General features: G+C 44.2%; 1 protein-coding gene across 5 annotated transcripts in view; it reads left to right on the forward strand.

The window, feature by feature from the left end:
* Positions 1-12,108, forward strand: part of Prdm6 (PR domain containing 6) — a 111,950-nt gene that overhangs the window by 2,298 nt on the left and 97,544 nt on the right. For all 5 annotated transcript variants that reach the window (XM_017317889.2, XM_011246904.2, XM_017317890.2 and 2 more), the window contains one exon: positions 7,169-7,476. In XM_017317889.2, coding sequence (XP_017173378.1) covers positions 7,169-7,476 — 308 coding nt within the window. The remainder of the gene's footprint in view (positions 1-7,168; positions 7,477-12,108) is intronic.

Raw genomic sequence — 12,108 nt, forward strand, 5'->3', positions numbered from 1 at the left:
CTTTTATTCTATTTTTAATAAGTTGCTCCCTGCAGAATGTCTATCACACCTTAGACTTCTTGATTTCTCACCAAAACGAAATAATATGATTAGAATATGATTCCTAGGTTGTTGATTTGATTTTAAGAAAGAACAATGGGCATTAGACACATGATTGAGGCTTGTCACTCTTCTTCAAAGAGTTATTGTGATGGAGGTAGCAACTACTAGCCAAAGCACCAAATACAGAAGTTGAATTTACCTTTTTCAATTCTAGCGTCTGAGGGTAAAATATTGGTTTGTGATAAGAGTTGCAGTTCCATTTTTTTTTTTTTTTGGTGAGTTTAAGAAGATTCGTGTATTTCAGGGTTTCAGACATTTTATAAAATTGCATTGTCTTAATCGAGTTCAAAGATGTGTGTTTTCTCGTGAATTTCTTCCAGATGTTGTCTTACAACCAGTTCTTTTAAAAGTGTGAAATAGAAAACTTGGCAGTAGTTCTTACTGCTAAGCGAAATATAATCATTGCTGATTAGGGGCACCTTATCCAAGCTTGCAGTCATTTCTCTATATTAAATCTGGGTTGGAAAAGATACCAACCCTGGCTTTGGGTTGTGGGGGATGCGTAAGTGTGTGTGTGTGTGTGTGTGTGTGTGTGTGTGTGTGTGTTTCACAATGTGGCAGTGAAACTTAACATATTTTCACTAGAGGAAGCATCCACCAATCAGAGAAAGAATTAGGAGTGATTACTAATTGACATATGGATATGAACCAGTTTGTTACCTAGATAGCTCCCCGGAACCCAGGTTGGAGAGAATTGCTTGTGATTTTTATTTATTCATAGTTTGTTAGTGGTCTGGTATCTTCTTTTAAGTCAAACAGACTGATTGAGTGTTTAAAGCGCAGGAGAAAAGACAGGAAGCTAGACTGTTACACCTCTCTTTTGGTTGCTAATTAAAGGAACAGTTGGGAGGAAAGGAACCACAGCTCTGGGTAATGGGAAAACAACGTCCGGTCCTGGGCAAGTAAACTTGGCACTCGCTTAGGTGTATGGTGTGTTTTGAAGATGAGCAGTGACTGGGTTTAATCTAACTAGGCGTTTCAAACAAATCCGAAATGCAAAGAATTAAAACTTTTCCAGGGGCGTTGGGTGTTGGTATTTTGGTTCCTTGAAAGACTGAAAACAAAAGCTTCCCCTCATTTTTGTACTGTATGGGGATGGGGGTTAGGGGAGGGAGGCAGAAGAGAAGCTGAAGTACTTTTAATTTTTCACGTCTAGCTTCCCTCCCCCCTCCTCCTTCTCCCCCCTCTCTCTCTCCCCCGTCTCTCTCTCCATTTCTCTTTAAACTTATTTTTTTTTGTAAAGTTAAAGCAATCATTTAGCATAGCATCCCTTTGTAACTGTATTTAAAGTAGCTTTTAGTCTCTTCTCTTAATAGGCAAAAAAAGAGCCTCCATGTTTCTTCTCTTCCTTTTGCCCATGGTTAGTAATGTGCACCAGAACTGATCGGCCACACCTTAAGACTCTGTTTGGCACAAGTGACAGATGCCATGGTCAATGTGCTTGTAGCTCTTTCCTATCAGATTTTCAGTCATGCCAAACACTCCTTAGCCCAAGTGAGCTCCTTCTGTAGGTTCCTGCTATTGACCTGACTGCAAGGGATTGAGACATACTTTGCAACAAAGCTCTCAGGGCTTTGCTTGCTGCCCTCTCCCTTAAAAGTCAAGTGCTGCGATGTGTAATACATACACAGTCCTTCTTTGCTGCTGGGTTGCCTGAACCCATGGGGCTGCATCCCAGTGGTCTCTTCTCCAGTTCTGGGCAGCTGAAGTGTTTTCTGAGTCCTTATTAGTACTCCTGGAGGATGCTGAGAGACCGTCATTGGGCATGTCTGGAGTATGAGTAGAGAATCCCTGATCATCTCCACAGAGTTAGCTTTTCATAATTTCTTTTGTGAAGACCGACTGGCTACATACTGAGAAGGAGGCTGGAAATGAGCCTGTTCTGGTAACAAGGCATAGAGTTGGGTCATGCTATACTTTCTCAGTGTCGGATGCTTTCGGACCTTTCTGATTTAGGAAAGTACTTCGGTGCAGGGAACGGTTTTGGGAACCATAGCTGTGCAAGGGTTGCAGGCTTCGTTGTTGGCAGCTTCATATTCGCCAAAGATTTGGGGAAGAGCCTGAGAGTAGTGAAGGATTGGTGTGCGTGGGTTTGCAGGGTGCTGTACTGGGGGATGTGGGAAACTCGGGAGTGTCACATGTTCCTAACTTAATCCTAATCTCTCCCTGCTTCATTGTTGGAGCACTTCTTGAGAAGCTGTTCTTAGTGCTAAGAAGACACACCCTGTTTTACTCCCATCTAGTATATTGGCAAGTGACTCAGACCTGGTTCCCTGGGAGAAGACACTTCCGTGTTGGTGTGCAGGCTTATTATATTGTTCTATTTTTCTTTTTCTCGAATTTTTTTGTATACAGGCCCGACCCCACCTCGTAACACGCATGATTTAGCTATTTTACATCATTCTTTATCCAGAGCCCTGAAACTGAACATAAAGCCATATATTAGATTGAGGTTAGAAGAGGTGGCGACTGTTTATTTAAGGTGATAAAATGGTCCATCAGCAGTAATCTCCATCGATATGTGCCACCAGGAGATGAAGGATGAGGGGACAAGCCACAATTAATTGCCCTATAGTTTTGTAGGAGAGAGTAGAGCCAGCCCAGACCCGCTTCGATCTTCTCTCGCTGCTCCTATTCATCATCTCTGCCTTGTATATGGCGGCCTCGCAGGGGCAGAGGGCGGCCAGGTTTATCTCCGTGCAATATTCTCTCACCCTCACACCCTGGCGCTCTCATTTAATTTATTAATACAGTCACCAGGAGACAAATAAAATCCACATTTTCTCCCTCCCTCCCTCCTTTTTTTTCCTCTCCCCCTTTGTCTCTTTCATTGGTTCCTGGGCCAAGCCAGCAGGGTAGGCTGAGAAAGCCCAGGGGTTTTTTGCATGCTGCCGGCAGGCAGAATCTTTAGAGCATCCCAGGCAGCCAGAATCTTCAGAGCATCCCAAAGAGCTAGGCCATGACCACGGGCTTTTCTTCCTGGTGGCCATCCCTGGGAGCCCTTCGAGGATAGAAGCTGGATGAAGGCCTTTAAACAGAATCCTTCGGAGGGGAAGGCATATCCAGTCAGCTGTGCATGACTCTTTGTCAACATCCTGCTTACGTGATCGCAGGGCATGACTGAGCCCTCGAGAGTAATTCAGAGTGAGGCTCCTGGCTGGCCCGGCTGCCCTAGGACCCCCCAGGCCACCATGCCCCCTCCCCCAGGGGCTTTGGACTCTGAGTTGCCAGCAGGCGGCACTCCGGGGACTGATCAATGCCTCCTGGCCCCTCAAGGCTTGGCCTTCTGGCCTAAGGGCTGCGACCCGTCTGCCGCTCAGAAGGATTTACAGCCTGAGCGGTGTGGCTCAGCAGGCTTCTAAGTTACTCTTCGGTTTTCTTAACCGAGGGATGGAAGAACTGGAGATGGCTTCTGCCTAGTGTGGAGTAAGCCTAGTGTGGAGACACTCCCGGACAAAGCTTTGTGGAGAGAGCCCTACCGGTGCCCACATTCACCTCTCAGCAAGCTCCCTGAAATGTTTCACCTTTCCTTAAAATGAGAAAATAGACTCGGTGTTCTGCTTCATATAGTGTTCATTTGAAGCGTTGGTTTTTTTTTTTTTTAAATAGTACATGTAGCTGAAAACAACAACAACAAAAAACCTCTGAAAACATTCACACAGTAAGAAGGATTGAAATGAAGTGAAGGCCTGTGGGCAAGAGCCAGTTTCCCACCTTCACCCTCTTTCCTTCTTCACACCCACTAGGCAGATGTGCTCCCAAAGAGACCTGTCTGGCTGTAATTCCATACTGCACAGTGACATTTGAAAACATCGTGTGTATAACTGTAAACTTGTACAAAAAAACCTGGTTCTTAAGGCCTGGACTGCCATGTAGGGAAAAGTTAGAGCACCTAGCTGGTTTCTCTTTCAAACCTTTCTATGTGGGTGTTTGTGGCTCACAGGCTAGAAAACACTATGTTTGCCAACTTGTGACTGTGTGTCAATCTCGAGAAAAAAGTCACTTGTTTAAAACTTCCCCAGGCTCCTTTGGGGCCCTGAGACAGGTTAGAAATAAATATTTTTTAGTCCAAGAGATTTTGCATGCGGTAAAAAATGTTGGAGACGAGACATAACTTTATTTTGATGGTAACTGCTCAACTTTTCTGGCAGAAATATTTTTACATTTTTATTAAGACACATATTAAGTGAGCTAATTAGCCTGGATGAGGCTTGCCCACTTTTCACTTGTGAATGAAGGATATAGTCTTCTAGATCTGGGGGGAGCCTTAGGGTTTTTTTGTTTTTGATTTTTGGGTTTTTTTTTTGTTGTTTTGTTTTGTTTTGGATTTTTTTTGTTTTGTTTTGTATACTACAAAATGCTACTTTTAAAGTATGCTGTGGAGAACAATCAAACCTACCTAACACACTGAACAGGGAGGGATTTAGAAATGAGTTTAGCTGTCACTCATTCCAAATATGATTGAAGTGTGCTTCTTGTCTTCCGTGGGGGCAGTGACTGGAGTTAATTGCTTCTAATCGGTTTATCCACATACATGATGAGATGCTACGTGTAGAGACGTGGGAGGTGATAGAATTGTTGCCACAGGCTATTAGGTTGTGAGGTTCCCCCCGCCCCTCTGTCTCAGTCTTTACTTAATTGAATGAACCAGAAAAGAAAATCAGTCAAGCACTCCCTGGGTGACTTATATTTATTTTCATGGGCACGTTGCCTTTTCTCATTGTCATTTTTTAAGAGCTGGGTTTTTCTTTTCTTTCTTTTTTTTTTTTTTTTTTTTTTTTGCTCAGGTGGTGAAAGGTCATTTTAACGTGTCTGTGAAAGCAGACGTCTTGAAATTATGGGCGCTGGCTATTTATTTTCCTATTCTTGTACTTTAGCTCCCTCAAGCCCATGAGTGTGGAAGAGAGAACTATCTCTATAACTATAACTCAATCATGCCTGAGTTCTTTTCCTGGCCCCCAAATGGTTACATCAGTAAACTCTTTCAATTCTATTGATCGAGTCATGAGTTGGTATATAAAATTCTCCTTGCCCTCATTAGTCTTCCTAAATCTCTGCCTTTGAAGGCTGTGGAGTCAGGCAGAGTGAAATCTTTCTGCTGTCTCTTTCTAGTTTCTTGGCCCTTGGTTCAGTAGCAGTGTTCTCAAAGAGTCTTTTGCTTCATCTGCAAAAATGGGAATTGTGGCACTTAGATACCACCGTGGCAGTTTGCTGCAAGGCAGGCACGTGGCACATAGAAGGTACTGGGGGAGGGGGTAATATTGTTGTCATTTTGTTTCTGCGGTGTCTTCTTCGTGTTGTTGTTCACACGTAAAGGCATGAGAGGCTGAGTGGAGAATATATGCGTTTCTGAAGAGTTGGTGTGAGTGTCACCTACTTCCATCTAGTCCCTGGGGTCAAAAGTGGAGTCTTGAAAAGTCTTCACATTAGCCTGGGATGCTGAAGGAGGAGAGTTACCTTTGTGTTAAGGGAGGCACAGAAGCATATCTGTCTACAAGACTTCTCCAAGAAGTCTTGTAGACAGCCACTAAGGGGTAACCATCAGGTTTCCTCACTTCTTGGGCAATCGTAGCTGGAATAGAGTGGCTGCTCACTGAGGGGAGGACACGGCTGACCTGGAAGCACCTCTGGTCAGATAGGATGCTCACATAGTCAACCACTGATATTGCAATTGCCCTGGCAAGGGTTCTTTATTGTGGGTTGTGACCGAATGCTCCTTGTGGAGAACCCTTCACTTATAACACGTTTCTTGGGTGGTTCACAGTTTCAGCATAGACATGGCACATTTGGAGTCATCTACAAGGGCTAATTGCCATGGAGACAAAGGGGAAGGTGCCAAGAAGCTGAGAGAGCAACTCAGGTATCCTGCTACCGGGCTCTTACCATCTCCACCAGTACAAGAGCCCCAAGTGCCAGGGTCAGTGACACAGGGCTCGGCAGCAGAAGAACCCTGGGCGTCCCCAAGGAGGCTGGACTCAGGAGGTTGAGTCGCTGAGGCTGGAGTCCTCTGCAGAGGCCTGCTGCACCAGGGAGCAGACACAGCGGCTCCGCCAGGCCCATTAATAACCCTTAGGCTCTGCGATTCCGACAGCGTGATCGCTGAAAGCTTAGTTCCTAGTGGCTGCCTGGCCTTTTCCGCCTAGGTCCAGTCAAACGACACTGGGTGCCTTGGAGCAGCGTGCCTGGAGTGTAGGAATCTCCTTGTGTGATGTCTGCCCTGGGGGAAAGTCAGCAACAGCTTCAAATAACATAATCTCATTTAATTTGGGCTCAGGCTTTCCGTCCTGCTCAATGGAATCATTACCCCGATCATTAAAAACCCTTTACCTCGATCCTTAAACTTCCTATTTGGTTTGGTCTCTGGGAAGAACTTGCGTACACAATCACAACTGACATCCCCCCTCTCGCCCCCCCCCCCGCCCCCATTTCCCCCTTCCCCTTTCCTGCGTGAACTCGCTGGAGTGACAGAGACTGGGATCCTAACTCCTAAAGGACCGGGATTGGAGTTTGCGCTCCCGAGGTAGTGTAGGAAGCTTCGGAGTCCAGTGTGTTTGTATCTGTCACTCTGGCTTTGATAGCGGAAGAGCAGCATCAAGTACTATCTTAGTCATCCGTGCACTATCTGCGACTTTGTGAGATAAATGGTCAGATGAGAGACAGACTTCTCCAGGGAGAGAAGATAAGCACACCCTGAGACACCTTTGGCTACCTTTGGCTAGAGGGAAGGCAAAACAACAAGTGTTGGGTAGAGAGATGTAGGCAAGCTGGACGGGAAGCAGAAGTCGCGGTCGTGCACACCTGGTTAGCCAAACCTAGCATGTAAGCCTTGCGTGGATATCAGTAGGCGTATTTGAATGTTGCAAGTCCCCAGGAGGTGGCTCAAGTCCCTTCCCCACTCCCTGTGGCGTTGGCGCCCTTCTGGTGTCCCATTCCCCAACAGGTGACTTACCTGCTGCAGTTTAGGGAGTTTCCCGAGGATTCCCCCCCCCGTTTCTCCCCCCCCCCCCCCAAAAAAAAAGACCAGGTTAACGCTCTCCCTTCCCTCCTTCCCCGGTGTCACCCACAGGTTGCGATATGTGCGCGGACAACCGTAACGGGGAGTGCCCCATGCACGGGCCACTGCACTCGCTGCGCCGGCTCGTGGGCACCAGCAGCGCGGCCGCCGCTGCACCCCCGCCGGAGCTGCCCGAGTGGCTTCGGGATCTGCCGCGGGAGGTGTGCCTGTGTACCAGCACGGTGCCAGGCCTGGCGTATGGCATCTGTGCCGCGCAGAGGATCCAGCAGGGCACCTGGATTGGGCCCTTCCAGGGCGTGCTTCTGTCCCCGGAGAAAGTGCAGACCGGCGTAGTGAGGAACACGCAGCATCTCTGGGAGGTAAGCTGCCCGAGTTGATCACCCAGCCTGGGCCGGGTCTCAGGACCTCACCCTCCGCCCCTGGAAACCCACCCTATCCCCACTCTCAGCCCCACTGGTGTAGAGAATACATTCTCCTCTGCCGTGGAGGGCTGACGTCAGAAGTTCAGCAGAAGGGATGCTGGACAAGTGTGACTTGCCACGGGAACTGTTGGCTCTGGAAATCAGCCACTGTAACCTGCCTCGGTTCGAACTATAAAGGATTAGCCCCCCGGGCTTCTAAATCTTCAGGACAAAAGGAACCAGCCAAACACTCAGAGACTGAGCCGGGGCAGAGGTAGAGTAGAGCCAGGTGATCTTTTTGCTAGGTTCCCAGCTCCTCCCATAGGTCTCTGTGCCTGGAGCTGCAGCAGAGAGAGGGCAGAGTTTGGGTAATTTTCTCAGATGAAAACAAGTTTATGTAGATAAGGTGGAGTGCTTGCTTGCCAAGTAAGAAGGAGTTGTTTCTCAGCAGCACTTAAACCGGAAGGTTGTGAGAACGCCTTTAATTCTAGCGCTAGGAAGGTAGAGACAAGAGGGTCAGAGATGCAAAGTCACTTGGGCCTACAGAGCAATTTTGGGGCCAGTTTTAGATCTCCTAAAACTTCTGCTTTTTCTTATAAGTGTTGAATGTGAGAGACCAACATGTTCTAGAACTTTGAAAGTACCCAACCTCCTTTGTGGATGATATTGTAAATCAAAACTTAAAAGATTTGGTTTCTCTTCTGACAAAGTGAAATTGTACAGCTTTCAACCAAGTAAATTATCAAAACATGAGAGGTAATGGCATTTTGGTATAAATTAATCTCGACTATTATCTTAAAACAGTGTGTCTGAAAAAGCCCTAATCTGGGAACTGCTTGATGATTGAGGTCCATTCCGGAAGAGAGGGGATTATAATTAGTTATGAAATATTAGATACTAGAGGACAGATGCTGAGGTAATGGGAATCTTGGGCCAGGCGAACTAATGAAGGAGGAATCCTCAGAAAAGTCAGGTCCTTAATTGCTGGGGACCAGGTTCTCTTTAGTGCACTTTGGTAGAGGGCTGTCTCAGCAACAGTGTGCTTTCTGGCTACGTGTGGCTCAATGGCTTGTCAATGTGACCGTTCTCGGGGTGAGCTGTCCCACTAAAACTTCCAATATAATCATCCACTTACATATTTGTTGGGTTCCCTCTGGCCAGCTTCGTATTAGGCCCAGGAGAGGGTGCTGTGGAAAACAGAGCCATTGTCCAGAACCCTCACCACGTGACTACTGGGGTCAGGGGGCCAAGGGCTTTGTCTTCAAAGTCTCCCTTGATGGAGGAGAAATGGCCAAGAGAGCCTGCAGCCTGGCAGCCCAAGGTGAGACCAGGGCAGCCCATGAGCCTCCTACTCTGAAGTTACCCACTGAGTTCTGGATCCAGTTTCCTGATCACTCCTAAACATTTTTGGGAAAGCAGTCAGACACTTTTTGCCTTTCTGGATGGAATCCTTGAGTGAGGAGGGGGAAAGGGGGCATATTTATGTCATTAAATGAGGCTTTTCTTAAAAACAAACAACAACAACAGAAAAGTTCAGAAAAGGAACGAGTAAAACAGGGCAGGAGGAAGGGGCTTGCCACTCAACTACTTGGAGGTGTAAGTTAGAGCTATTGCGTAGCAAAACTGACAAGCAGGACATAATGAGCCCACAGATGGCTTGGACACCTTCCTCGATGGTTTTCCTGTCTCACTAATTCAGTTGTAACCTCCTGTGTGCTTTAAAGTTTATGACGTCCACCCATGCACCCTGCAGGCCCCAGCGCTGTTATTAAAGACTCCACTATCACATTGTTAAAGGTCTGCCGATGCCTCCCAGGGGAACCACGGAGCAGTCCTGGTACAGATATGTTCTATCTGAAAATGTGAAAGTGAATCCCGTGTTCTTGCCCTCTGATGCTTGACTATTTTTAGACTTTTGGGAGGACAAAGCTATAAATGTGGGGAAAAAATAGTTCTTTTTTTTTTTTTTCCTAGAAGGCTCTGAGTGATTGGGATGTTGGCAAGAAGCCACTACACATACAGACTTCGACAATACATATTAACATTGAGAACTATGGGACTTTTCTGTTACGCTTTTGATTAGTACGTGATGGAGGAAGAATTTTGTTATAGTAATAGGATTGTTTTTCTTTTTTTTCCTTGATATCTCCATGGATTTAAAGTGAGTTTCACCTGTTGTTTGGGTTATATGAGTTGAGTGTATTAGGAAGATATATAAAGTTAGTTCTTTGTGTTAAAAAAAAAAGAGGTCTACTAGGTTTGTGCTTGAATGATCTATAGGCTCCTACTCCTGTTTCGGAACACAATCTAATTTTTATCAGCCCTCTGAAATAATAATTAGGATGACATACATTTGGCGGACTGAGGGGATATTAAAATTTCAGCCATGTAAAACGTCTCCTGAGAGATGGTAAAAAATGTGACTGGCTGGGGTTATTTAGTGGCGGTAACTATTTGGAGTGACAGAACACTTTTTAAGATAGGCATAGACTTTTATTAGTATAATTACTTTTAAGATAGGAAGTATGAATGTCTGGGAATGTAGCTCAGTCGATAGAGTGCTTGTACACAATGTATGAGAGCCTGAGTTTGATCTCTAGCACAATATAAAACTATGCATTCTGTGGGAGGCACAGAAGAACCGGGCATTAAGGCCAGCCTCAGCTACAAAGGAAGTTTGAGGACAGCCTAGGCTATGTGAGACCCTGTTGTAACAAAACATTAAAATAAATAAATAAATAAATACATAATGACAAAAATTTTAAGCCTCGTGATTTATGAGACATAATCATTTGAATCAAAAATCACTTTTAATAACAGGGAAGCATAAACATTAAATTGCCCTTTAAATTTTAGACTTCAAGACTGCATTCTATTTATTTCTGAAAAAGTTTACTCGTTGTTTATATCAGATAGAATATGTGGTTGGAGTCCACTAGAGATCGTCACAGGAAAGGCTTCACAATTATTTATTTATTTTTTTAGTGACTCACACAATAATTATTCACTTAAATAATATGTTAGACACCTGAAATATCAGGGTGACCTGAAGCAGATTTTTCAAGACAGTTAAGAGGGATTGAATGGTGGCTCCATCATTTTAAAAGCCAACTGCTCTCATGCTTCTTCTATCCAGTCATTGGCTGAAGGAACGTCTTCCTGCTTGGAATTCGATACTCAGGTCCTGATAGGTCTCTGCAGGGCTGCTTATCTTTATTGCAGTACAATAGATGGATGGCTAACTTTCCCCGTTCCCGTTTCTGAGCAGGTGATGGCTTCTTGTTTCGGTTTACAGCTCATTGTATGATTCTGCCTCTGTCCTCTACTATGCACGGGAAGGGTTAGGATGGGAACAAACCAACTCACATCGGTTACTCCTTTTGATTAGTCATTAAAAGCTTTGCTTTGCTCAGAGAAGAGTTGTTAAGCATTTGGTGGGCATGACCACAGAGAATTTGTTTGTAAGCGTGCAGCCAAACATTTTTTTAGGTTAATATTTTCCTTGTGTATAATCCCAACAGTTCAAAACGCAGCAACAGAACATTAAACAGCGTTGTATTCTTCAAAGTGTTTTGACTCCTTATGTTTTTATGAGGATAGTCTTCCCCCCTCTCAGTAATGATCTAAGATTATTAATTTTTTCCAGTTTAAAGAGATTAGCAAGCTAACCAAATTTAAAAAAAAAATCTAAATTAGTCTTTTTTTAAAAAAATATTTTAGCCAGTTTCTTTTGGAATTGGGATTTTAATGTGTTTTGAGAAATAATATGTTTAGATACTTTAAATCAAAAAGATTACAGAAAACATTAAGCAGCCCTTTGCTGGCATACATCGATTCTAACAAGACTTGGACTCCAGCTTTAATTCTATTTGGATGTACAGGGGTGGGGGTGGGGTGAAATGGAGGGGAGTCTCTCTGACCATTCAAAGAAAACAGACTCTTTCTCAACAGTTATGACTCGTAGATGAGAGCGAGATAACTTTATCCTAATGTGTCTTCTAATGAAAAAGTGAAAAGGCACAGTTGATTCCAACATTTATGAAAACATTATCTTGGTTATTAATGCGTTCTTTTCCCTTGAGATAAATTAATCTAGTTGTATATGGTTTCCTCTTTCTGTTTAACATCAGAATTTAATATGACTAGACCTGAGGAATGCACACAGTGTATACTTAGCCTTCTGCTGGAGTAAAATACAAAAGTTTAAAATAAAGTTATAATTCAAGATAAGCTACAGTTAAACCTTTCAACTCAAGGTCTGATTTGACAAGAAAGTTTAGCAATAATGACAAAATAAATTGTACCCATTTCAACCTAATTTTTCCCCTTGCTAATTGAAATAATGTAGTGGCTTATTAGAATTACAGTCAAGGTATTAGACAGGAATTTAACTTTATACAGCCTGTCTTCTCCTTTGCTTGGGTAAGTCTATATGTGTCGTTTTCAATTGCCCTCTGCTTAAAGATTAGCTATTTTTTTCTTCAGAAAATCAAGGAGGATAGTTTAATATGGGCTTTTGTGTGTGTGTGTGTGTGTGGTTTGATTTTGTGCCGTAATATTTTTGACATAACAAGAGTTCTGCTTAAAGTA

The sequence above is a fragment of the Mus musculus genome, chromosome 18, assembly GCF_000001635.26.
Source record: "Mus musculus strain C57BL/6J chromosome 18, GRCm38.p6 C57BL/6J".
Classification (NCBI taxonomy): domain Eukaryota; kingdom Metazoa; phylum Chordata; class Mammalia; order Rodentia; family Muridae; genus Mus; species Mus musculus.